Here is a 26,706-nt window from a genome sequence, read left to right on the forward strand (position 1 = left end):
TAAGGGGAACAGTGATCAGATAAGCGACTAGGAGGAGGGACCCGATCGATGGGAATGAAATCAGAAAACTCTGACTGATGTGGAAAATGACTAAAGAAAGGTTTTCTGTCATTTCAGTTTTATAGTGTGGCATCACAGCAAGAAAAATACAGGACAAACCCAGATTCGAGGTGAATGAAGGATGGTTTGTATCTGAAATGAGTATCTATAAATTCCAAAGATATTGGAAAAGGATAGAGGGCAACCAGAGGATTGGGTAAGGAAGAAAACTTCAGAAACTTTTTTTAAAGTGGACATTCCTTTTTCCTGTAACCCCAGCCGGCCAAATCCTGCTCCTTCCTCATTTCCTACAATGCTTAGAACAGTGTTTGACATATAGTAAATGCTTAACAAATACCATAAAATAAAATAAAAATAAAAAATACACCAGCAAGAGAAACAGAAGCCCCCTCACTTGGGGTCTCTGCTGAGGCAAACTGATACCTGATACTTAAAGTGGATGAACCTGAAGCTCTGTGGGAGGGTGTGGACTGGGCAGGTGTGAAAGGGAATCTTAGAGGAGGGGAGAAAAGAAATTCAGATAACAACGGAAATTTGGCCAAAACCAGGGAAACCACACCCACTCCCTCAGATGTAGAACATGTTTGTCAGGCTATGTCATTAATCATTACTCCTCAGCACAACTTGACTACTCCCAGGGAAAGAGATCTTTTCTCTGACCCCCCCGGCCCAGGTGTTTGCACAAATAAGCTGAGGTGAAAGGAAGGCAGGCAGAGTGGGAGGGGGAAACAGGAGAGGTGAGTTGGAGTCGGGAGTGGATAGGGCCATCCTAGGGGCAAGGAGGATGCAGGGAAAAAAAGACAGAGGAGGAGGGAAGGGTTTGGTGATCTGGGATGGGAAGAGGTAGGTGGGGTTAGGAGAGGGGAAAGGGTGGGTGGCGGTGGAGGCCGTCCGGGGTTGGCCTGGGAGTGGTTTGCTGGGGGGAGAGGTGGGTGTCTGGGAGGAGTTTTCTGCTTCCCAGGGCAGCTACTACCCTGGCAGTGGTATTTGGGGCAGAGGTTGGGCCGGGGCAGGGAGCAAGGGAGCAGAAACCAGATGGGTTAGGCACCCTGGAACCAGGGTGGCATCCTTTGGGATTTCCTCCTCTGCTTCTGGGTGTTTGACTGTGACCCGTACCCCTTCAGAAGTTGAGAGCCGCCAGGGAAGATCAAAATGGGGCATCGGTGCAGGTGAAGGGCAGGAAGGTGAGTGCCAAAGCCTGGGAGCGGTTCGTTTAAGTTCACTGTTTGGTCTGGGCTACTGCCCTCATTAAACCCTGTGATTCTATGGAATGACCCATAATAATAACAATGATTGTATTTGTTAAGCGCTTACTATGTGCAAAGCACTGTTTTAAGACACATGATTGATGAGCTACTTGAAAAGACCTGCAGTGGGGCCCACTGGAAAGAGCCAGGTCTGGGAATTAGGAGATGGGTTCTATTCCTGTTTCAGCCACTTGCCTGCTCAGTTTCCTCATCTGCACAGTGGGGATTAGCTATTTGTCTTCTGTTTCTTTTAGACTGGGTCAGAGGCTGGATCTGATCTGATTGTACCTGTCCCATATATTATACTGGGTAAGTCACTTCTCTGGGCCTCAGTTTCCTTATCTGAAAAATGGAAATTCTACACCTGTTCTCCCTCCTACTTAGATGGTGAGCCCCAGGTGGGACAGGGGCCATATCTGACTTGATTACCTCATATCTATCTGAGCACTTGGCACATAACAATTGTATAACATACTACTATTATTACCACTTATTATTATTTTAGCATATGTTCAACAAATGCCATAATTATTAGTATTTTTTCTTGCAGTGCAGTAAAAATCCTAGTTAGAGCAATGCCCTTAGCCCAACTCCCCTAGCTCAGGTCTGCCCTAGCATTCTGGCACTTCAAGGGCCCTTCATTCACTCCCTACCTATCCCTTCTCTCTCAGTAACCCTGCCACCCTGGGCCGATGCTCACCTGCAGAGAACTGGTCCTTCTCATCCTCCCCAGGCTGGCAGTCTGTGTCAGGGTTACTAACAAGGTGGAAGAACCAGATTGCTCTTTCTCAGAGGGCAAAGCCAAGGGTATCAGGGTAAGGATGTGACATCAAGTCGCCTCACATACTGAGATGCCCACCCTCTCTTCCTTTAAAATTGTGGCAACAGGGCCTAGGGAAGAAAGCTTGTCTTCAGACCACTAGGAATAGGGGAGGTGCTTGGCAACTTGGAATGAGAGAAGGAGGCTGTAGACTGTAAGCCTCTTGTGAGCAGGGAACATTTCTACCAACTCTGTTGAACATCCCAAGCTCTAGATACAGTGCTCTGCATGCAGTAAATGATCAATAAAGATGATTGATTGAGAAGGAGACGACCCCAGGTCTTCTGAGAGCTTCCGAGTACAGAGTCTCTGTTGGCAGTGGTGAGAGAGCAAGAAGTCTGGGCTGGTTCGTGCACCCTTTCCTTCCCTGTCACAAGACTTAACATAAATCCAGCTTAGAATTTCAGGGTTGATTTGAATTAAGTTGGGGCAGAAAACTAAGTCTGGACTGGATTTTACTGTCCTCTGGGTGCCATAACAGAGTGAGGTCCCCAAGACTCATCCCTTAGTTGTTAGAACTGCTCAGCCTGCCCTTCTCAAGGGTGGATTCTGAATAGGGTCATCATCATAATGGTAATAATTGTGGTATTTAAGTCCTTCCCATTTGCCAAGTGCTGGGGTTGATATAACACAATCGGAGAAGACACTGTCCCAGTCCCGCATAAGGCTCAAAGTCTAAAGGGGAGGGAGAATATCTACAGATGTAGAAACTGAGGCACTGAGAAGTTAAATGACTTGCCCAAGATCACCCAGGAGGCAAGTGGAGGAACTGGGATGAGAATGCAGGTCCTCTGATTCCCAGTCTTGTGCTCATTCCACAATAGGCCCTGTTGGCTCTTCAGGTGATAAAAGGAGGGAAGCATCCCTGACCCCACAGTTTCCCCTTCTTTCATCAGCTCAGGAGTTCTGCCCTTGACTGGTTGTTTATGGTGCGTGCTTTGATCCCATTAACAGAGTTGACGATTCGCTTTGTTTCCAGCGCTGTTCAAGCCATCTTCCCGAGCAGTGAGGAGGAGCTGTGGATCTTTATGTTCATTTATTCGTTCGTTCAGTTGTATTTATTGAGTGCTTATTGTGTGCGGAGCACCGTACTAAGCACTTGGGAGAGCACAGTACAACAATAAACAGACAACTTCCCTGCCCAGAATGAACTCACTGACAGAGGAGAGCTAGTCTGGCCCTTTAAGCAAGCCCATACATAAACACACATGCACATAGCGTGGCTCAGTGGAAAGAGCCCAGGCTTTGGAGTCAGAGGTCATGGGTTCAAATCCCAGCTCTGCCAGTTGTCAGCTATGTGACTTTGGGCAAGTCACTTAACTCTCTGTGCCTCAGTTCCCTCATCTGTAAAATGGGGATTAAGACTGTGAGCCTCCTTGGGACAACCTGATCACCTTGTATCCTCCCCAGCGCTTAGAACAGTGCTTTGCACATAGTAAGCACTTAATAAATGTCATTATTATTATAATTATGCCTGACCATACATATGCACACATGATCTTGCATGCCTGCCCACATACACACACACACATTTTATTATCTTTTGTGTTGGAAGTGATATTTTTTCCAGGGTAGCTATGTTCGAGCAGTTGGCTTCTTTCCCCAGGGTATATAGGAGATGGTGACTTCCTGACTGCTTGTGGAAGTTAATATCTGGTGTTGGCATCAGACAGAGGTTGTGGAGGGGGCGTGTTAAAACACCTTTTAAAACACCTTCACTTTGAAGCACCTTCTGTTGGCCCGGAGGCTGACAGTGGGAGGAATTTGGGAATCGGCTGTGACCCTAAAGCCAATGAATCAGGAAGAGTGGATGGTGCAGGGAATTTGAATTTGGAACCATTGGAACAGGATATTGCTCTTGAAGCAATTCTTGCACTCGGGCCCCGATCGCTGGAAAGTTGTGAAAATTCTTCCTAGGAAAGGAATCTGCTTCTGCAACCATGATTTTCCAAAGGTCCCAAGGCAGATTCCAGTTATTACCAAGTTGGGAGGAGAGGGGGAAGCCCTGTCCACAGGTTATTCCCAATCAATCACTCAATATTATTAACTGGGTGCCTACTGTGTGCAGAGTTCTGTACTAAGTGCTAAGGAGAGTGCAATAGAATTAGAAAAGTGCACTACATCCAGTGGATGCTCAGTAAGTGCTATTACTCCTACTGGACTGCCTGCAAGGGACATACAATCTAGCAGAGGAGACACATACTGAAATGAATTCTAGATATTTGGAAGTAATAGAGCACAAGCATATGTAACTAAGTGGTACAGAGGGTTGGGAGTACTTAAACGCTCAGTGCCAGGGAAGTGCTAAAGTGGCAATTGGGTGGGAGAATAAGGAGGATTCAAACAATCACACTTCCCCCTTCAAAGCCCTACTGAAGGTTCACCTCCTTCAGGAGGCCTTCCCAGACTAAACCTTCTTTTCCTTAGCTCCCCTTCCCCATCGCCCTGACTTGCTCCCTTTGCTCTACCTCTCCTCCCCACTGCACTGCACTTGTGTATATATATGTGCAAATCTATAATTCTATTTATATTAATGCCTGTTTACTTGTTTTGGTATGTAGATATAGCTATAATTCTATTTATATTCATTCATTCAATCATATTTATTGAGCACTTACTGTGTGCAGAGCACTATACTAAGCGCTTGGGAAGTACAAGCTGGCAACATATAGAGACGGTCCCTACCCAACGGAGGGCTGTTTACTTGTTTTGATGTCTGCCTCCTCACTTCTGGACTGTGAGGCCCTTGTGGGCAGGGATTGTCTCTGATGTTGAATTGTATTTTCCAAGCGCTTAGTACCATGCTCTGCACACAGTATGTGCTCAATAAATATGATTGAATGAATGAAGAAGAGATTGAAGAAGAGATTAGGAGGCCTTCCCAGACTGAGCCCCCTCCTTCCTCTCCCTCTCCTCCCCTTCCCCATTCCCCCACCTTACCTCCTTCCCCTCCCCACAGCACCTGTATATATGTATATATGTTTGTATGTATTTATTACTCTATTTTACTTGTACATATTTATTCCATTTATTTTATTCTGTTAATATGTTTTGTTTTGTTGTCTGTCTCCCCCTTCTAGACTGTGAGCCCGCTGTTGGGTAGAGACCATCTCTATATGTTGCCAACTTGTACTTCCCAAGCGCTTAATACAGTGCTCTGCACACAGTAAGCGCTCAATAAATACAATTGAATGAATGAATTGTCTGTCTCCTTTCTAGTCTGTAAACTTATGGGCAGAGATTTTGTCTACCAACTCTACATTGTAGTCATCCAAGCACTTAGTACAGTGCTCTGAGCACAGTAAGCAGTCAATACCAATGATGATGGAGAGATTAATCAGGAAGGCCTCCTGAAGGAGATGGAATTTCAAAAAGGCTTTGCAGAAGTGGAAGAGTGGTCCTCTGGAGGAGGAAGGGAGTTTAAGGCAAAAAGGAGGGTGTGAGCAAGTGTGGGGAGAGATGTTATATTGTTGGACTCTCCCAAGCACTTAGTATGGTGCTGTGCACTCAGTAAACACTCAATAAATACTATTGAATAAATGAGAATGGGGCACAGTGAGTAGGTTGGCTTGAGAGGAACAAAGTATACAAACTAGTGTGCAATAGGGGAAGAGAATGGTTTCCCAGTTCCATATCCCACTCTTTGCTCTCACTTCTTTTGTACTCTCACCTCCAGCCTCATAACCTCATCCTTGATTCTTCTTAAGGTCTGCTCTGAAAGGAGCTACAGAGTCCACAGTATTTATTCTAAACAATACTCATTGGCAAATGCACTTGGTTTCTGAGAGCCACTTGAGGACTCCAAATTGGCAGGAGTCTTTGAAGAAATAAGCTCAAGGAGTCCTCGTTACAGCTCTTGAGAAGCCTTCTTGTAGGGCCCAGGAGCAACTGGAGACAAACAGTGTGATGAGTATTAATGGGTAAAGAAAATAAAAGAGGAATTGTGACATCAACCTGGCTCTTTATCTGGAGAGCAGCCACAAGCAGAGGAGCAGAAGGGCCTCCTGAAGGGCAAGAGGGCTGAGGGGAACTGAAAAGCATTAGGAGAGAGGAAGAGAAAGGACCATCTGAGCCCATGGTGGGGGTCCCAGTTGCTGATCAACTGTGGCTGCTGCATAGATCAGGAAGTGTGGTAGGTGAGGGGTGGTGGGACATCTGCAGGGGGAGAAGCAGTTGAAAGCGATGAAGGACATCTTGATGGTCTCACTTTAGTTAAGGGGAAGCCATCAGAAAAATTAAAAACAGTAATGAAGAGGAAATAGCATAGGCCTGGGAATCAGGAGCAGGATGGCCTAGTGGAAAAGAGAATGGGCCTTGGAGTCAGAGGACCTGGGTGCTAATCCCACCACTGCCACTTACCTGCTGGGTGATCTTAGGCAAGTCTCTTAACTTCCCTGTGTCTCAGTTCCCTCAAATACAAAATGGGGATTCAGTACCTGTGCTCCCTCCTACTTAGGCCAACGTGGAGTGTGATTATCTGATATCTACCCAGTGCTTAGTACAGTGCTTGGCACATAGTAAGTGCTTAACAAATACCACAATTGTTATATCAGCTCTGGCACTTGCTTACTGTGTGACCTTGGACAAATCACTTAGCTTCTCTGGGCTTTCAGTTCTTCATCTGTAAAGTGGAGATGAAGTACCTGCTCACCCACCCCTTAGATTGTCAGCCCCATGACTACCCTCAATCTGATTGACACCTGTCTACATGTTTTGTTTTGTTGTCTGCCTCCCCCTTCTAGACTGTGAGCCCGTTGTTGGGTAGGGACCGTCTTTATATGTTGCCGACTTGTACTTCCCAAGTGCTTAGTACAGTGCTCTGCACACAGTAAGTGCTCAATAAATGACTGAATGAATGATTGGATTGTATCTACCCCACTGTTTAGTACAGTGATTGGCACATGGTAAGCTCTTAAATACTGTTATCACTATATTATTATGAGTATTATTACTATTATTATTAGGCAGTAAGGACCTAACCTAGGGTTAGAATAAGACCAGCAAAGAATTGGAAGGATCAGGAAAAACATTTCCCTGCTAATACATTTTAATGTCTACCAACCACCTTTCGTACATCAACTTAGAGATCAGAAGCAGGAATAGCTCCAATGCAGTCGGGCTGATTGGGAACAGACGAGCAGAAGCTGAAACCTTATGACTAAGGAGCTGTCATTCTTCTCAGGGTTCAGGTTAGGAAAAATCAAATGAGTCTGACACTGGCTTGTCCTCTAGACTGTAAGTTTGTTGTGGGCAGGGAATGTATCTACCAATCTGTTCTACTGTACTCTCCTAAGAGCTTAGTATAGTGCTCTGCACACACTAAGCACTCAAATATGACTGATCGATTGGATCTCTTATCCTGAGCGGGTGTGGCATGTGAGGCCGGCCTTTACTTCCGCCATTCCTTCTCTGTGGTTTACAAAAGCGCCAGGTCAGGCCACTAGGTTAAAATTCAGGAAGGTTTCAGTCTTTCTTGTCCAAATCAGTGCAATCAGATTCTCACCTACTTTCTCCCTAGGAACCCCACCTCCCACACCGCCTTGCTTTCCAAATCCAATTTGCTTTCTTCCCAGTAAATAGATCTCGGCATAACCATCCTGTTACTTGCAACTAGACTCCTACACCTGGAGGGGAAACGGCCCGAGATTTGCCACATCTGAGGCCCTTCTCCTTGCCCGCCTCACCACTGGCAAAGGGTTTCTCACTCAGGTGGAGGGCAGATCTCCAGGTGGAGCAGAAGAAAGGAACTTGCAGTCCGCTGCCTCTCTGAGAGAAAGTGAAATTTGGAACTTGGGGTTATTGGCTGTCTTAACCATAGTTTTTTTGTGTATGTGGGTGTGTGCTTTATGGTATTTAAGCACTTACTATGTGCCGGGCCTGGACACAGTCCATGGCCCACATGAGGCTCAAACTATTACTCCCCATTTTCCAGATGAGTAACTGAGGCCCAGAGAAGTTGTGACTTGCCCAAAGTCACAGAGCAGACAAGTGGCAGAGTCAGGATTAGAACCCAGGCCCATGCTCTAACCATTAGGCAAGGCTGCTTCTCTAGTGTTCCTGATGTTCCTGTGGAAAGAAAATTGCCCCTTTCCCTCCTTTCCTCTTCATTCTCTCACTGAACCTGATGGGCGAGAAGGAGGAAAATGGGTCATTAACCTACCTGAAAATGACCAGTCTCCCTGCTCAGCTGGTTTCTAATTAGGTTTCAGAAGTGGGAATTCTAACTCAGCCCTATGCAGAGGGTTTTATTTTTAATTAGTGTTGTTATAAACTGTTAATTAAGTTTTCCAACAGTAATAGTCCCCTTTGGAATGGGCAGTGAATATGGTTACCCGGGGTTCCTGCTTGTGAGCTGCAATTTGGGATGGAGGAGCTAGTAAAACCCATAATAAAAGCCAGACATTCCCTGCAAGGGGGCCTGGGGAGGTGCTGGACAGTTACTCTCTTGTCTTTGGGAAGCTAGAGAAGGAAGGAGAGGAAGCTGGAAGGAACAGCTGAGGAAAGGAGAGGGGATAAAGGCGGACTAATGTCTTCGGTATTTTCTGAACCAGACTGTGGCACACCGAAGCTGCTTATGAATATGAATGGCTGCTTGGTGCTGAATTGGAATAAAATGGGGGTGTAGATCATTTCAGGAGGGGACAGAGCTCTGTAGAAGGTGATGAACTCCTATGACTGATGGTTATTGGCAGGGGTCAGAGAGAGGGGAATTAATCCTGGAATAAGTATTCTGAAAGGAGAATAATGGGCCATTAACTGCTGGAAAATGACCTGTTTCTCAGGCAGGCTTCATGTAACTCATTCTAGATCAATAGATAGTTATCCTGACTCCACCACCTCAGCTAGTAACCTGATTTAATAGTTGGCAACCCTTACTGCTGAGAAGTTCTTCCTTGTGCCTAAACAAAATCTATCCTGCTGTACTTTGTCATCCCCGGCAGCAGGTGAAAACAAATCCAGTGCGATGCCCTGAATGGAGAGGGAAAAATGGGATGCCTGTTCTTTAAATGATGGTGTGCGAAAGTTAGTTTCCCCCATGGTACTGATTCTCTGACCAGACCTGACTCCTTCTCCGCTGTCCCCTCTCCTCTTTTGGGTCGGTGGGCCCGTCTGAGTGACTTTTCCTCCAGTGATTGCTGAATACAAGGGGACATTCTGGTTGTCGGGCCATGGCTGATTGCCTTTGTTTGGAGACCAGCAGGCTCAGGTCCCCGTTATCTCTCACCACAACCATCGCCCACCACGTTCTTTCCACTTCAAGGCTGTTCATCACCTCGCCCCCTCCTACCTCCCCTCCCCTCTCTCCTTCTACAGCCCAGCCCGCACCCTCCGCTCCTCTGCCGCTAACCTCCTCACTGTGCCTTGTTCTCGCCTGTCCTGCGGTCGACCCCCAGCCCACGTTCTCCCCCTGGTCTGGAATGCCCTCCCTCCGCACATCCGCCAAGCTAGCTCTCTTCCTCCCTTCAAAGCCCTACTGAGAGCTCACCTCCTCCAGGAGGCCTTCCCAGACTGAGCCCCCTTTTTCCTCCCCTCCTCCCCATCCCCCCCACCCTACCTCCTTCCCCTCCCCACAGCACCTGTATATATGTTTGTACAGATCTATTACTCTATTTTACTTGTACATATTTACTATTCTATTTATTTTGCTAGTGATATGCATTTAGCTTTAATTCTATTTGTTCTGATGACTTGACACCTGTCCACATGTTTTGTTTTGTTCTCTGTCTCCCCCTTCTAGACTGTGAACCCGTTGTTGGGTAGGGACCGTCTCTATATGTTGCCAACTTGTACTTCCCAAGCGCTAAGTACAGTGCTCTGCACACAGTAAGTGCTCAATAAATACAGCTGAATGAATGTTCTCATCAGAGCAGCCTAATCCCCCGGTTTGGAGCATCCCCACTTCTGCCAATTTTGAGGGGAAATGCGGGTCACAGTAGGAGAGTTGGTGGAGGTGGAGAGGTGCTTGAGTGACAACTGCTGGCACCTTCTGGGGAGAAACGAGTAGGGGGCTGGCTTTCAGCTGGCTGAAAGCTACTGTAATAAGTGCTTGGGATCTTTCGATGGTATTTATTGAGCACTTAATACATGCTGAGCACTGTTCTAAGCACTTGGAAGGGTACAGTACAAGAGAATTAGCAGTCATTTTGATCTCTAAGGTCCTGCAAATGTCTCAACCTCGACCACTGAGGCAGGGGGTCACGAGACTCCTCCCCAGTGACAGGCAGCCTCGTGTTCCTTTGGGCAGTATTTGCCCTTTTCAGCACTGGAAGGGTGGGTGAGTTCTATTTCTGTAGATACAGAGGCCTTTTCTCATTCCCCGCGTTGTTGAATTCAGGACCTCTCCAAAGAGTTGCCATTCGGAAGTTGTGGATTTCCAGCATTGCAAAGCTTGTCTAGTCTTATGGACAAGCTCAGTAATTTCCATCTTGATCAGTTGATCAATCCAATGGTATTTAGAGAGCACTTAATAAGCTCAGAGCACTGTACTGAGTGCTTGGGAGAATACGATGGATTTGGCAAACACGATCCCTGCCTATAAAGAGCTAACAATTTAGTAGAGGTGTTTACAATGTCCTTGATCACCCCTCCCTAGGCTCACCATTTTCTTTTAGTCTTTTTGGCTTTGTGGATCAGACAGCAGAGCAACCCTCCAAAGAAAACTTCAGCTCTGAGAGTGTGTTCTTTTTCCCTTTTCAGTGTTTCTACTCCACTCATCCCTGAACAAGAGAAGATATGGTCAGTGGGCATGGAAGGAGTATAGAGCCTGAGATGTTGGCCTGGATGGGTGGAGGAGAGGGAAGACAGTAAAGAGAATTTCCGCTTTCCTGACTTTTGGGGAAGCAGCATGGCCTAGTGGAAAGAGCACAGGCCTGAGCGTCAGGGGATCTTGGTTCTAATTCTGACTCTGTCACTTGTCTGCTGTGTGACTTCGGGCAAGTCACTTCACTTCTCTGTGCCTCAGTTATCTCATCTGTAAAAGGGGGAATAAAACTGTGAGCCCCACATGGGACAGGGACTGTATCCAACCCAATTACCCCAGTACAGTGCCTGGGGTAAAGGCTTAGTACAGTGCCTGGCACATAGTAAGCACTTAACAAATACCACAATTATTATCCGAGTTCTAGTCCTGACTTCACCACTTACTTGCTGTGTGATCCTGTGCAAGGCACTTAACATTTCTATACCTCAGTTTCTTCATCCGTAAATTGGAATTTAAATACCTTCCCTCCCTCCCACTTAAACTGTAAACTCCAAATGGGATAGGGAATATTTCCTCACTGATTATTAGCACATAGAACAGTTCTTGGTATATAGTGAGTGCTAAACAAACACCACACTTTTCATCATCGTTATTTAAGACAGTCCCCCATGCACTCAACCCTTGCAGGGGACTCTGGTGGAAGAGAGAATGAGAAGCGGCCTCAAAGTCTCAGGCACCAACGCCCAGAAAAGCCAGTCTGGATTCCTGGGTAGGATCCAGCCGGGTGTCTTGCCCCATCTGTAAACATTTCAACCAACTGTCGTGTTCCAACGCGTAAAAGAGCTGTGTTTTCTTAGGGGGAGGGCCCTTCTCCCAGGCCTAGTGAAAGATTCAGAGCATCTGATTAATCTTTTGTCTTATCTCGAGCTCCCCACCAGTACGGAACCCCAGTTCGTTCATTATCAGCCCATCTCTCGGCTAAGTTCCTACCCAACAACCTACTTGGTAGACCAGTTTGTCTCAAATAACAGGACCTAATAGCCAAGCTAGGTGCTCCCACGGGGGGATGGGGTAAAAGCTGTCAGTTGGCTCAGACCCCAGTGGCATCAGCACAAGCATGGGAGTCAGGAGACCGTAGTTCTAACCTCAGCTCTGCCTTTTGCCTGCTGTGTGACCTTGGGCAAGTCACTTAACTTCTCTGGGCCTCAATTTCTACATCAGCAAAATGGAGATTAATTATCTGTTCTCTCTCCATCTTTGACTGTGAGCCCCAAGTAGGACTGATTGTATCTAGCCCAGTGCTTGGCACATACTAAGTGTTTAACAAAAGTCACATTTATGTGCACTTGGGCCCTTCGTGGCAGGAGATAGGGGCTGAACACCCAAGTTCCCATACCTGTTCAGATGATGCATTCATGACTGGACTTTGGTTTTCTCTCCCTTGGTTTCCTCACCTGGAAAATCAGGAAGATGAAGCTTAGTTCCTTTAGGAGTGTTGTTGTTGACCTTGTGACTTCCAAGTGCTTTGGCCAAGAGATGCTGAAGAGACTAGAAGAGTTACCGCAGTTTGGCAGTCAGAATGCTAATCAACACAAATGTGAATTACTTCCTTTCTTGGCCATCGGACAGCCCCAGAAGGAAGCTTGGAGAAAGCTGGGTGGATCATTGGCCTTCTGCTCAGTGTGGATTACCTCAGCAAGATCCATCGTTTCATTCTCCCTTGTTTTCCTTTTGCTGCTGCCAGACAAGGTACCGGCTATCGCCATTATTAAACTATCAATGGTATTTATTGAGCACTTACTATATGTAGAGCATTGTACTAAGTGCTTGGGAGAGTACAGTGCAGCAGAGTTGGCAGACACATTCTCTGCACACTGTCCATGCCTTACTCTGGACCTCGGTTGGTTCAAGACTTCCCAGTCCTCTGTGAAATGGCAGTCTAAACCACCTCAGTTTCCTGATCTGTAAAATCAGGGTAAAATACCTGTTCTCCCTCCCCCTTAGACTGTGAACCCCCTTTAGGCCAGGGATGATGTCAGCCCATCAAACACTTTTATTGAGTGCTCACTGTGTGCAAAGCACTGTACTAAGTACTTGGGAGAGTACAAAATAACAAATACATTCCATGTCCACAATGAGCTTACGGTCTAGAGCAGGAGACAGATATTAATATAAATAAATTATAGATATGTAAATAAGTGTTGTGGGGCTGGGAGGAGGGATGAATAATGGGAGCCACTCAGAGTGACTCAGGAGGGAGTTGAAGAAAAGGAAAAGAGGGCTTAGGGAAAGCCTTTTGGACTTTTATTCTGATGACTTGACACCTGTCCACATGTTTTGTTGCCCGTCTACCCCTTCTAGACTGTGAGCCCGTTGTTGGGTAGGGACCGTCTCTATATGTTGCCAACTTGTACTTCCCAAATGCTTAGTACAGTGCTCTGCACACAGTAAGCACTCAATAAATACGAATGAATGAATGAATGGATGAGATGTGCCCTCAAAGCTTTGAAAAGTAGGACAGTAATTCTTGGATGGACAGGGAATGTGTCTGTGTATTGTTGTATTGTACTCTCCCAAGTATTTAGTATAGTTCTTTGTACATAGTAATAATAATAATAATAATGGCATTTATTGAGCACTTACTATGTGCAAAGCACTGTTCTAAGCACTGGGGAGGTTACAAGGTGATCAGGTTGTCCCGGGGGGCTCACAGTCTTCATCCCCATTTTACAGATGAGGTAACTGAGGCCCAGAGAAGTTAAGTGACTTGCCCAAAGTCACACAGCTGACAATTGGTGGAGCCGGGATTTGAACTCCTGACCTCTGACTCCAGAGCCCATGCTCTTTCCACTGAGCCACGCTGCTTCTCTGTAGTCACTCAATAAATACAACTGACTGAATAAATATGAGGAGGGAGGGCGTTCCAGGCCAGAAGCAGGACATGGGCGAGAGGTCGGTGGGGAGAGTCTGGAAGGAGGCCTTCCCAGACTGAGCCCCTTCATTCCTCTCCCCCTCGTCCCCCTCTCCATCCCCCCATCCTACCTCCTTCCCTTCCCCACAGCACCTGTATATATGTTTGTACATATTTATTACTCTATTTTACTTGTACATATCTATTCTATTTATTTTTATTTTGTTAGTATGTTTGGTTTTGTTCTCTGTCTCCCCCTTTTAGACTGTGAGCCCACTGTTGGGTAGGGACTGTCTCTATATGTTGCCAACTTGTACTTCCCAAGCGCTTAGTACAGTGCTCTGCACACAGTAAGCGCTCAATAAATACGATTAATGATGGTGATGATGATGATGAGATAGCGGTGTCCTAATTGATAGTACTGTATCTTCCCCAGAGGGTAGCAAAGTGCTTGGTGCAGAGTAAGCGCGTAAGAAAAGTCACAGTTATTACTGTTATTCTTGTAATAATGAAGTCTCCTTAGCGGGCTCCCCCTAGCCAGCCAGCTAGCCACCTTTCGCTACCAGAGAAACTCTCCCGGTGGGCACGGGATGGGCAGGGAGCTGCTGCCATCTTCAGGCTCAGAGGGACACCATTGCAAGGCCTGCCAGCTCCAGGGCCACAGCTGCTGCTCCTTCAACCACAGGGGAGGGAGGGCATTCAGTGTCAACACACAGAAAGAGGCGGAGGGCTGGGGAGGGCAAAGCAGCTTCACTTTCCCTCCTCCTCTTCCGCCCTGATGGCGTGTACAAGAGAGGGCGAGGCTGGCAGGCCCCTGGAGGTTGCTGGGAGGCAGGCCCAAGCTAGGTACACAGTTGTGGGAGGCGGGTGAGGCTGGCACGCAGCGCAGGTGACTTCCTGGTAACTCAATCTTCCCTGCTGCTCTTCTCTCCTCCCCCACCTCTTCCTCTTGGCCTCCCCTGCTCCACGCAGCTGGCAGTTTCGGGGGGCCAGCCGTCAGGTGTTGGCTGCCCTTCCTGCCGTGGGGCTGTCTCCTCTGCCGGGGGCACGTGTTCTTCCGCCCGGGCCGCCCTGGGTCCCCAAGATGGGAGTGTTTGCGGTCGCTGGGACACTGGCTGCCGAGGTGACCCCGTTGGGAGCATCCTTTGGGGCAAGGTAGGAGGGATTTAGTGCAATGGCAGACGGGGCTGGGGAGCGGCATAAATGAGCTAGTTGTGGGCAAGGAATGTGTCTATTTTTGTATTGTACTCTCCCAAGCACCTAATACAGTGCTTTGCCCATAGTAAGTGTTCAGAAAGTACGATTGAATGAATGAATCTTGCTTTTGCTGTTGGGTGCCCATAATGCAGTCTCTGAATGCACCAGCAGGACTGGGGGAAGGGTTAGTTTCATTATTGTCTGTGTTATCATTATGATGAATGTTAGTCTGATTATTTCTCATGATCAGAAGAGAGCTGATGCCTACTACTATTCCCTTCCCTTGGTCTAGCCCGAAGGAAGTACTCAAACAAGACCAGTCCACATGAAGGGCTGCCACTTTGGGTGCCCAGGTTGGAGACAACAGTTTAGTCTCAGAGAAGGAGAGACGGAGTCGGGGACGGGGGGCGGGGGGCCACAGGGGGTGTGGGGGTAAGGGAGGAGGGTTTCCTGAGAAGCAGCGTGGCTCAATGGAAAGAGCCCGGGCTTGGGAGTCAGAGGTCATGGGTTCAAATCCCGGCTCCACCAATTGTCAGCTGTGTGACCTTGGGCAAGTCACTTAACTTCTCTGTGCCTCAGTTACCTTATCTGTAAAATGGGGATTAAGACTGTGAGCCCCCATGGGACAACCTGATCACCTTGTATCCCCTTCCGGCACTTAGAACTGTGCTTTGCACATAGTAAGTGCTTAACAAATGCCATTGTTATTATTATTATCCCCATTCCACACAGGAGTAGGAGGGGGAGAATCCATGGACCGTGGACTTCCCCAGGATTATTTCCTAGGGTTGATTGTGAGTCCCATTCACAACTTGTGATCTGACTGAGGAAGAGGGTGCTCTCTCCTGGCAGGAGGAATAGGGACGTGGCTGAAGGGGTGGGCCAAATGGGTGTGCTCGGCCTCTTGGCCAATTCCCAAAAGGCCGTCCTGACCACCGTCAAACCTTGGCCACACTGCTTCAGTGGGGACCCGGGTCACGTGGGGTGAAGAGGGGAGAAGATAAGAGCTCTGCCCCACAAGGAGAGTGAGAGGAGATGTGGTGTGGTGTGGTGTGTGGCAGGGGGGCCGAGGGGAGGCCCTTAGGAATCCACAAAGCACTCACAGAGTTCAGAAGCCTCTCTAGACCTTGAACATCCACAAGTGAGGCACTCTTTTCAAATGCTCTGTCATCGAGGCAAACTTATTTTACCTTCAATATGGGCTGAGCTGAGTGGACAAAACTCATCAAAAGTTCACCCGTATGTGTAGTTCAAAGCTCCAAATTATCCTAGCAAGATCAGAATTTCAGGTGCTGTGGGAAAGGAAAGGGGTGGAGCTCAGGGGCGTTTTAGGTCTGGGCTGAGGCTCAGAGGAGTGATAGGTATAGGTACAGGCTGCAGAGGTATTAGAACCAGAGTCCTCCTGAAATAGCTCCTCCTCCTCCCCCCCTCTACCTTTCCTTTTCCACCAATCTGCTGCTGTCTGCTTTGCTCTTTACTCCTTCAGGCTCCTCCTCTTTAGCTGCTCTTGTCTCCTTCTGTCCCTGTGCCCTGATCTATGCTTCACCTCCCCCTAGCACTTCCTGCCTCCCGCCACTCACCTTTGCTCCCTTTCTCCTCTCTTCCCCTCACCAGATGAATCACCCCCTGGCCTTCAGCAACGGGACCTCCCCCAACAGAGTCCCTGCATTGCCCGCCCTGTTAGCCGTGGGGCTACTGCAGTCTGGATTCCTCTCCATGAAGGACCCCATGCTCGCTTCCAGTGAGGATGCCCCCCAGGGTGGCAATCTCTGGAATGGCTCTCAAGGCGGTGAGCAGATTTTCCTGACCACTCCAGCTGCCCGGGGCATCTCAGGAGTCTTCGTGTGGTCAGCACTGGTGCTCACCTGCCACCAGGTAAGCTTTCCTTACTTCCTCCTTCATGCCTCTCCTTGCCTTCCTCCTGGCCCTGCATCCATCTTAGGGAGGCTGGTGGAGGGAAAGGAAGAGGTCTTCCCCAAGGAAGAGGAAGTGACACCATGAAAGCCCATGAGAACCAAGTACCACTCCCACTCCCCATCCATCCTGAAAGAACGTGCACCTTCCAATCAATCAATAAATGGTATTTATTGAGCATTTACTATGTGTAGAGCACCATACTAAGAACTTGAGAGAGTACAATAGGCCCATGACCCCAATCATTGCCTTCTAGGGGGGAATCCATCGGTCAACTCCAGTCAGCTGCCACTCACCAGCATGGAAATCAGATCTGCCCCAGTCAGGTGGATTTCCCCAGCCCTGACCTTGGCCACATGAACCAAGGCTTGGATTGTTTAGGTCCTTCCTGAAGGAGATGACCCTTTGAAGTACCACCCAGGTCCAGGATTTTAGGAAGAGAGGCTGGAGCCTTGTAAGGCTTTGGTGAGCCTGGTGGAAGGGCTTGATGAGCAGTAGAGTTTAGGCTGCTCAGTCTCTCCTGGCCCTAGGGGCTCTGGTGCCTGGGAGTGAGGCCAGCGGCTCTGTGGAGAGAAGGGAATGCCTGCTGCCTCCAAGGCGGAGGGGTCACCTGCACTCTGCCACTAGGCTCCTGACACCACTCAGTTCGGTGGACTTCGTCTACGCTCCAGAATGTAATCTGTCCTCTTCTTCCCTGCCCCACTGCTCTTTTGGTCCAATGGAGAGCAAAAGGAGGCTTGTCTAGAGGGGAGGGAGACCCACAAAGGCTGTGTCTTTGGGGCCAAGGACTCTTGATTCCATGCCTGCAGTGAGTCTTTCATTCTTCAGGATCATTCCCAGTTTGAAGACAGACTATTCAGATCCTGGTCCTCCTCCATCTCCTCTTCTCCTTCTTTTATTCCTCTTCCCCTCCTCCTCTTCTTTCTTCTCCTTTTCTTTATTCTCCTTCTCAAGGAAGGAGGTTGAAACTTAGCTAAAATTGTTGGATTATCTGTGAATTTTATGTCCTCCCCTGTTTGACTGAATAATTGACAGCTGGTTATATAACCTGGGGATTCATGGTAATGTGAGGTCACTGGTTTGGCTTTTCTTTGCATCAGAAAGTTAGCATTGGGGTGGGATTACCAAGGCAGCAAATCCATTCTCCCTCATTTCTTTTTCTTCAGATAAAGTCACCCTCAAACCTGTATCTGCTGCTCTTCTAGATTCATTCATTATTCAGTTGTATTTATTGAGGGCTTACTGTGTGCAGAGCATTGTACTAAATGCTTGGAAGAGTACAGTACAACAGTAAACAGACACATTCCCTGCTTATAATGAGCTTACAGTCTCCCGATCTCCTGGATGGTCTTCCTAAAGAATGGTAGAGGTATTGGGAGCCCTATGACCCACCCCTCAAAAACCTCTTAGGCCCTCTTAGGCTTAGGTCTGAGGACTGGCTGCAGCCAACAGCGGAGGGAGGGCACTGTTGGAGCTGGGAATGTCCAAAGCCTTTAGGGAAGGAAAAGGATGCTCTTTGCGGTAATAGTAGTAGAGGGAATGAAAGGGAAACAACTTCTGTTACCCCATCCTCTTTACCAATTCAAAACCCTTTCTTCCTGCAAAACTCTTTTAAAGTCCACCTCCTCCGAAGAGCAGGAACAGTAGTAACGGCATTTATTGAGTGCCCGCTGGGTGCAACATATTGTACGAAGCATTTGGGAAGCACGAGACACCTTTTCTGCCTTCTAAAGGTGTAGACAGACATAAAAATATTAACAAATAGGATAACGGAATGTAAAGTTGATTTTATGTACCTCTATACAAGTGCTGAGGAAGGCTAAGTGCTAGCATGTAAGTGCTAGAGATGGCTGTGGGTTGGTATGGCTCAGATGTTTGGATGGTAATAATAATAATAGTAATAATGATAACTATGTTATTTAAGTGCTATACTTTGTACCAAGCACCATACTAAGTGCTAAGTCCCTGTCCCACATGGGGCTCCCAGTCTAAGTAGAAAGGAGAGCTGGTATTGGATCCGCATTTTACGGATGAGGAAACTGAGGCACAGAGCAGTGAAGTGACTTGCCCAGAGTCCTGCAGTGGGTAAGTGGCAGAGCTGGGATTAGAACCCAGCTCCTTGGATTCCCTCTCTTTAGACCACAGGCTCTTTGGAGGCAGGTATTGCGTCTGTTTTCCTTCAACATCTCATACAGTGGGTCTTTAATACAGGCTCAGGGGCACGGGGAGGCTCAGAAGATGTGAGAAAGCTTGGTCCGTCTGAGCCATTCCACCCTGAGTCCGTCCTGTGAGGCCGGGTGCTGACAGACCATTCCCGTCCCTCTACGCAGATCTACCTGCACCTGCGCTTCTACACCGTGCCCCAAGAGCAGCGCTACATCATCCGGCTCCTCTTCATCGTTCCCATCTATTCTTTCGACTCCTGGCTCAGCCTCCTCCTCCTCGGCAGCCACCAGTACTATGTCTACTTCAACACCGTGCGTGACTGCTACGAAGGTGAGAGCGGAGGCCGTCAAGGGCCGTGGACGGGGAGAGGGACCATTCTGAGGACTGAGTCCAGCCGAGGCAAGCGCCGCCTCAGGGAATCTCAGCCTCCCAAGTGGTCCTGGTGACTTAGAGGAGCTCGGAGACGCAGGGAGGCCCGGCCGTGTTTCCATGGCAACCCGTTTCAGCCGCTCCTTCTCTGCGGCCTTGAGTCTCTGAGGTCTGCTTGCCGGCTCATCCTCTTGTGCACCCCTCCCGCCCTGGGCGACATTTGGGGGCAGGTATCACCGGCCCAGAAATGAGGGACCCGTGGAATGGCGCTCTTGGTATAGTGGTCCCAAGGCTATTGGTACACGGTTCTCGAAGATGGGGTAGATACAAATTTATCAGGTGAGACACAGTCCCTGTCCCATATGGGGCTCACAGTCTAAGTAGGAGGGAGAACAGATATTGAACCCCCATGTCACAGGTGAGGAAACTGAGGCACAGAGAATTTAAGAGGCTTGCCCAAGATCCCACAGCAAGCAATTGGCAGAGCTGGGATTAGAACCCCAGAGTTCCCAGGCTCAGGCACTTTCCACTAGGCCTTTCTGCTGTTTCTGATTTTCCTGCCAATAGGGGTTTACGCTCTCACGTGCGGGCCTGTCCCTGCAGTTCACCCATCTTTGCAACTCTCCCACCCCCACCAGCATTCGTCATTTACAGCTTCCTGAGTCTGTGCTTTGAGTACCTGGGCGGCGAGAGCGCCATCATGTCAGAGATCCGCGGAAAGCTGATCAAGTAAGTTGGCTTGCCCCACTGGGCTATCACACTCCAACCCAGGAGTCTTGGGGCTGGGACCCTGGCTGTGTGGGCGGAGGCAGAAGAAATGAAAAAAACTTCTGTCGCGTAATTCCTTAAGGTTTCTGGGGAATGAATGTGTGTTTTGAGGTCAGTGTGCTTGGCTCTAAGCAGCTAATCAGGTTCTCTCAGCCTGAGGAGATGGAGGATAGAGGAGGGGTTGAGTGTGGGATGAGTATCACCGAATTGTACTTTCCGTGCTGTGAACACAGTAAGCGCTCAATAAATATGATTGAATGAATGAATAGGTATGGGTGGGTTGGACTCAGATTCCCTTGGATCTCTCTGTGCTGTTGCCCTCAGGACCTCCCCCTCCACCAGTGGCTAGCCTGTTGTCAGTGCTCATGAGCTCTGTCCTTTTCCTGGTTCAAGGTCCAGCTGCATCTACGGGACCTGCTGTCTGCAGGGGATGTCCTATTCCATTGGCTTCCTGCGCTTCTGTAAGCAAGTGAGTAAGGGATGCAGAGGACATACCTTCGGGTTGATCTGCTCTTGGCCCAGTCAATCCTCTGCAGTCTCCCCAGAGCTGGGCCCAGTCATGGGAAGTGTGTGTTTTATTTTTATTTTTCCCCCAACCCCTCTGTCCACAGGCGACCCTGCAGTTTTGCATTGTGAAACCCATCATGTCTCTGGTCACCATAATACTGCAGATGTTTGGGAAATACCATGATGGAGACTTCAAGTAAGAATTTGGACCCAAAGCGAGGGCTGGGACATTTTTTTTAATGGTATTTAAGTGCTTTCTATGTGCCGGGGGCTGCAGTAAGTGCTGGAGTAGATACAAGATACTCAGGTTGGACACAGGCCATGTGCCACAGGGGATTCCATCTTAATCCCCATTTTACGGATGAGGTAACTGAGGCACAGAGAAGTTAGGTGGCTTGTTCAAGGACACACAGTAGACAAATTCATTCATTCATTCAATCGTATTTATTGAGCGCTTACTGTGTGCAGAGCACTGTACCAAGTGCTTGGGAAGTATAAGTTGGCAACATATAGAGATGGTCCCTACCCAACAGTGGGCTCACAGATGGAAGAGCCAGGGTTAGAACGTAGGCCCTCTGACTCCTAGGCCACTGGGCCACGCTTCTTCCAGGAGAAGGTCTGGAGGTATGGTAAGTGCAGGGATTACAGGCATAGCATAAAGGGCAACAGAGGGGCTGTCTCCCACAGGCCAGACAATGTGGGGGTACTTTCAGCACAGTGTTTACTTAGCACGTTATTGGGACTCATGGATACAGGTTGTCGGAAGGTATTGGGAGCAGTCATTTGGTCAGTTGCCCTGCCTCTAGGTTTTTTGGCTTTTTTTTTTTTTACACTTCAGTATGTTCTATAAAGAAGAATCCCAGGCCAATTGGAGAACAGAAACAATATTGCTCTCCCTCCCTTAGATCGGGAACCCCATGAGGGACAGAAACTGTGTCTGATCTGATTACCTTGTATCTACCCTTGAGCTCAGCTCAGTGCTTAACAAATGTCATGAGAAGCAGCGTGGCCAAGTGGAAAGAGCATGGACCTGAGAACCAGAGGACCTGAGTTCTATTCTGGGCTCTGCCAATCGCTTGCTGTGTGGACAAGCCACTAAACTACTCCGTGCTTCAGTTTCCTCCACTGTAAAATGGGGATTCAAAACCAGTTCTTCCTCCTAGTTCAACTGTGAGTCCCATGGGGGATAAGGGACTGTGTCTCTGTCCAACCTGATTAACTCATATCTACCCCAGTGCTTAGATCAGTGCTTGATGCATAGTAAGTGCTTAAATACAATAATAGTAGTAATAATAAGTCATCTTGCAGGCCAATGTACACCTTTCAGGCCCACTCTGGGGAAGAGGTCCTCTCCAGTCTTCTCCCCCAGGGCCTGGGATCTGAAGGGAAGGAGGGAGAGGGAAGCAAGACCTCAGGTCTGAGCCCTGGCTATTGGCTTGCTCTTTCCCCTGCTAGTATCCACAGTGGCTACCTCTACGTCACCATCATCTACAACATCTCGGTCAGCCTGGCCCTGTATGCTCTGTTCCTTTTCTACTTTGCTACCAAGGAGCTGCTGCGGCCCTTCGAGCCAGTTCTCAAGTTTCTCACCATTAAAGCCGTCATCTTCCTATCCTTTTGGCAAGGTGGGTGTGCGGGGAGCTGGGGGGTGGGGGCTCCCTACATTATCCCTCCTTTTCCACGTGGGAGGAATGTCTCAGCCAATCAAGACAAGGCGTCCCAGGAGTGAACCCACTGCTGGCTGCTCTGAAATACCAAGGCCCGTCCATCCTTTGGGAAGAGTAGATACTTTAAGCCTTTTCCAAAATGATTTGTAGTTGAACGTTATAGGTATAGTTGACCCTATGTTTGGAGCAACATCCACTGTAGAGTCAACACTCAAGGGAAGGGGTTGGATGGACAGCTCTGAGGAGCAGAAAGAAGCCTTGGTTCCTTCTCCAGGACCAGCTGAGTTCAAACAGCCCCATCCTGCCCTGGCATGGTCACTGAAGCCCAGTGGATGGACTGCCCTGTTGTTCCTGATCTGTCTGTCCTGCTGCCCTCAGGGCCTCCCCCTGCCCTGCCCATCTGGGCTTTTTGAATCAAGTCTTCCCAGTAGCTATGAGGGTTCAGATCTAAGCCCTAAAGGAAGAAGCATGTAGACTCTTCAGGTTAGGGGAGGGTTTTACTCCCTGCCAACCACCTTGAACTCTGAACCCTGTAGAGGCCTAGCTGGGCATAGAGTAGCCTCTTTGGGCGGGGAATGTATCTACCAACTTTGTTGTTGTACTGCATGCTTCCCAAGTGCTTAATACAGAGCTCCGTGTTCACCACTCAGTAAATACCATTGATTGATTCTCTGTCCCCACCAGTGATCCCCTAGCTCCTCCTTCTCTGTCTCATCTGTCTCTGTCATGCATATTCTCTCTATCTCACTCTCACTCATGCTCTCTCTCCCTCTTGCTCACTGTCCTCCCCCCAGGGATGCTGTTGGCCATTCTGGAGAAGTTTGGGGTGATTCCCGAGATGCAAATCATCAACGGCAAAGAGGTAGGGGCTGGGACGGTGGCTGCTGGGTACCAGAACTTCATCATCTGTATCGAGATGTTCTTTGCCGCCATCGCCCTACGCTATGCCTTCACCTGCCAAGTGTACTGGGAGAAGAAGGAGAACTCACCAGGTAATCCATCCCAGCCCTGATTCCCCCCCAAGAAGGGCATAGCTAGGTTGGTCCTGGGGAAGGAACCAAGGAGGGACATAACTTGCTTCTCCAAATTTTCACATATGAGCCTCATACGGGACAATCCCAGTGCTTAGGACAGTGCTTGGCACAGATTAAATGCTTAACAAATCCCAGAATTATTATTTAGTTAAATGACATGAAAGCAGAGTTGGTTTGTTTTTTTTCAACCCAACTGGCCTAACTCCTTACTTGCCTGGAGTGAGTGCACAAGTGGCAATCTGTGGAGCTTTATTAAAGGCAGGCTTACAGCTGAAAGCATTGCTTGTCCGTCCCTTGCTGGCAAAGAGGGGACTGCCCCCAGTTGTCCTGGATTCATTTTTGCTTTCTCCTTCCCCCTCAGTGAATGTGGCCCCGATGCAGAGCATCTCCAGCGGGCTGAAGGAGACCATAAGCCCCCAGGACATTGTCCAGGATGCCATCCACAACTTCTCTCCTGCTTACCAGCAATACACCCAGCAATCCATGCAGGAAGCCAAGGGGCTGGGACAAAACGGGTCTATGACTCCCACCCCCATACCACCCAGCGTCAAGAGGAGCAAAAGCATCGAGAAGAGGGAGCTGATCCCTTCGGATGAGCTGTAGGGACCACTAGAGAGCACCGGATATAATCCCTCTTTGCCTGTGGCACAGTTCCTGGGCACAGGCCAATGCAGTTCACCCAGGACCAACGATGGAAAATGGTTTCTTGGTGTGGGGATGGGAGAGGGTGAGCAATGAGATTAGAGGAGGAATCTTTCCTCAAAGAGCCCGACACTACTGGACTCCCTCTTGGGTCTTTGCCACCTGAGTCCGGGAGCACAAAGGGGGGACTGTTGTCTCTGTTAGAATTTCTAGGAGAGCTGCCATCTGGGAAAGGTGGCAGAGGGTTCTGCCTTGTAATAGGTACTGTCAGGTAGCAAGAAAAGCTTGAGGGCTGGTCATACTTCTTGCTGATTTCCCTGAACTTGGGTAATAGATCTCACGTGTCTCCGAGTTGCAAAGAACCCATTGCAAGGCCTCTGGAACTACTTCTTGATGGTGGAAGGAGAGGAGCGGAGGACCCCCTGAGTTTCCATTACAATGAACCATGTTACAATGAACCATGCCCCATTCTGCTCAGATCTAATGGCCTCATTACCTGGAATCACTCAAGGATGGAGCTGTTTGGTCAATACGCTGGGTGGAAATTCCCACTGATTTTTATCTGCAAATCTCACCCCCAGCTGCAGCCAAGGCACAGAAGACCTTAAGGGGTACAGTACCCAAGCAAGGACACTCACTGTGGAACGCCCCCAAGGGCCAAAGGCATGAATCATAGTGTGAATCACCAACCCCAACCCCAAGGGAATTCACCTGAAACCAAGCTGCCACCAAACTGGGCCCATTCCCTGCCCCCACCATGACTGAGTCATTCAGGGACACATTGGAGTCCAGTAGTGGAGAGGAAGTGGACCTGTTGCTTTCAGATTTGCTGAATGTGCTTGGGACTGGTTGGAGGGGCAAGTTTCTCTGCCGGACTTCTAAGGTTCCAATATTCAGAAGTGGGGGATTTCTATTTTGTAAAGGGAACAGTGTCTTGTCCTTGCCTCTCCTCCCTGGAAAGGTCTCTGAATGATTCTCCATGTGCTGAATTCTCAACTTGGTCTTGGAAGTGTTGTTTGGAGGATGGCTTTGATTGTGTGTGTGTGTGTGTGTGTGTGTGTGTGCGTGTGTGTGTGTGTGAGAGAGAGAGAGAGAGAGAGAGCACACTTTCTCTAAATGGTAGTGCCTGAAAAATCTAGCTCTTAGGTTTCAAACTTAGGAAGCTACCTTTTCTTTCTGCCCAGAAAAGGGGATGGAGGCAATCTGGGCTTGGATCCTTTCCCAGCTGGGCCACTGAGGCTGGGGATTCCTCATTATGCCACAATCAGCAGTAAGCGAATTGCAATTATTTATAAATATAAATGTGCTGGTTTTCTAATGAGTTGACTGACTTCTGTTTCTGGGGTCTGGTCCTTTTTCCCACTGGAACCTAAAGTGGGGTCAAGTCCAGACTGCTCCCGGGGAAAGACATCCCCTGCTGCCCGAAGGGTGTCCGTGCTTTCGGTTGGTGCTGTTCCCCTGGTCTGAAGCATAATACGATAAGAGCAGCTCTTGTAGCAGCCCCTTCTCTTTGAACTGCTCCAAGCCCTTCAGAGCACTGCCAAGAGGTGATCCTTCTTATTCCCACAAGGTCAGTCGGGAGACAGGAAGTGTTTATCCACATTTGGGAGGAAAACACCCTCCTAACCATTTTCCCATGATCCCAGTGGGAGTCAAGGTCCAGCCCCAGCACATGACTTTGGGAGCCAGCTCTCCTGGAAGCAGGGTTCTACCCACTAGGTGGTGACCTAGCCTAGCCCATGCCCCTCAGTACACTTGATCTGCTCATCCTTACTTATGGGGAAATTGCCTAAACTGAGGGTTCAACATGCCTAGACTCTTGGGGAGTCTGATGCCCAGCCCAAGTTTTATCCCCTAGATCCCCGCCATCCACCTGCTACTTCACCACCACTATTCATGAGACCAACAGCAAGGAGAAGCATGTGACAAGGTACTCAGAATGATTTTTTTTCAGTCAAGGCTGGACTGAGCTGGCTGGAAATGTCATTTGGGATAGCATATCAAGGCCACTGTTGCTGGCAAAGCAGAGAGGCTCAGAGGGCAAGGCTGTGGGGGAGTGCCAACACCAAAAGATGCTGACTTTATGGTCATTGCTTTTGGCAGGAATGAGTCAAGAAGGTCAGGGACAAGACCCTATTGAGCATCTCCTTATTGAAGCCCATACAGAGGGAAAGGAATGGTTGGGAATTTCTTTGGGGTCCAGGCTGCTTTCCGGTCCCCTTTCTGCCCTGCTGCAGCAAGTGATCGTAGGTAGGGGGAGCATTGTGCCACTGGAGTAATAATGGTTTTTATTAGGTACTTAATAATTGTGGTATTAGTTAAGTGCTTAGTATGTGCCAGACACTGTATTATGCACTGGGGTAGATACAAGGTAAGTGCGTTGGACAGCCCCATCCCACATAGGGCTCCTCATTTTACAGATGAGGTAACAGGCACAGAGAAGTGAAGTAACTTACCCAAGGTCACACAAAAGACAAGCGGTAGAACCGGGATTAGATCCCAGGTCCTACTGACTCCCACGCCTGTGCTCTATCCACTAGGTCATGCTGCTTACCATGTACTGAGCACTGGGGTAGATCTAAGACCATCACATCAGACCCAGTCCCTGCCTCCCTCAGGGCTCACAGTCTAAGAGGGAAATTGGGGATTGTACCCCCATTCTACAGGTGAAGGAACTGAGGCCACACCCAATAGGCAAGTAGG

The 26,706-nt window shown here is 48.6% G+C and overlaps 1 protein-coding gene across 3 annotated transcripts; it reads left to right on the forward strand.

Moving 5' to 3' along the window:
• Positions 1-1,126: 1,126 nt before the first annotated feature.
• On the forward strand, positions 1,127-25,321 carry TMEM184A (transmembrane protein 184A). Of its 3 annotated transcripts, none has more exons than XM_038762922.1 (9): positions 1,127-1,244; positions 16,551-16,811; positions 19,181-19,346; positions 20,024-20,114; positions 20,547-20,622; positions 20,765-20,856; positions 22,116-22,285; positions 23,122-23,319; positions 23,723-25,321. In XM_038762922.1, exons 2-9 carry the CDS (start codon positions 16,551-16,553, stop codon positions 23,962-23,964), a joined length of 1,296 nt encoding a protein of 431 aa, XP_038618850.1. In that variant the 5' UTR covers positions 1,127-1,244; the 3' UTR covers positions 23,965-25,321. The 3 variants fall into 3 exon arrangements, with proteins under 3 accessions (XP_038618850.1, XP_038618851.1, XP_038618849.1); XM_038762923.1 differs by lacking the exon at positions 1,127-1,244 and adding an exon at positions 14,564-14,585; XM_038762921.1 differs by lacking the exon at positions 1,127-1,244 and adding an exon at positions 14,609-14,894.
• The last annotated feature ends 1,385 nt before the right edge of the window (positions 25,322-26,706 follow it).

Source organism: Tachyglossus aculeatus, chromosome 21 (genome assembly GCF_015852505.1).
Source record: "Tachyglossus aculeatus isolate mTacAcu1 chromosome 21, mTacAcu1.pri, whole genome shotgun sequence".
Lineage (NCBI taxonomy): Eukaryota > Metazoa > Chordata > Mammalia > Monotremata > Tachyglossidae > Tachyglossus > Tachyglossus aculeatus.

Excerpts from the sequence above, each read along its gene's own strand:
- TMEM184A (XM_038762922.1), top strand. The coding sequence starts at position 16,551 with ATGAATCACCCCCTGGCCTTCAGCAACGGGACCTCCCCCAACAGAGTC. Across the intron at positions 20,115-20,546 it reads ATCCGCGGAAAGCTGATCAA|GTCCAGCTGCATCTACGGGA; the intron begins GTAAGTTGGCTT and ends TCCTGGTTCAAG. Across the intron at positions 23,320-23,722 it reads GAAGAAGGAGAACTCACCAG|TGAATGTGGCCCCGATGCAG; the intron begins GTAATCCATCCC and ends CTTCCCCCTCAG.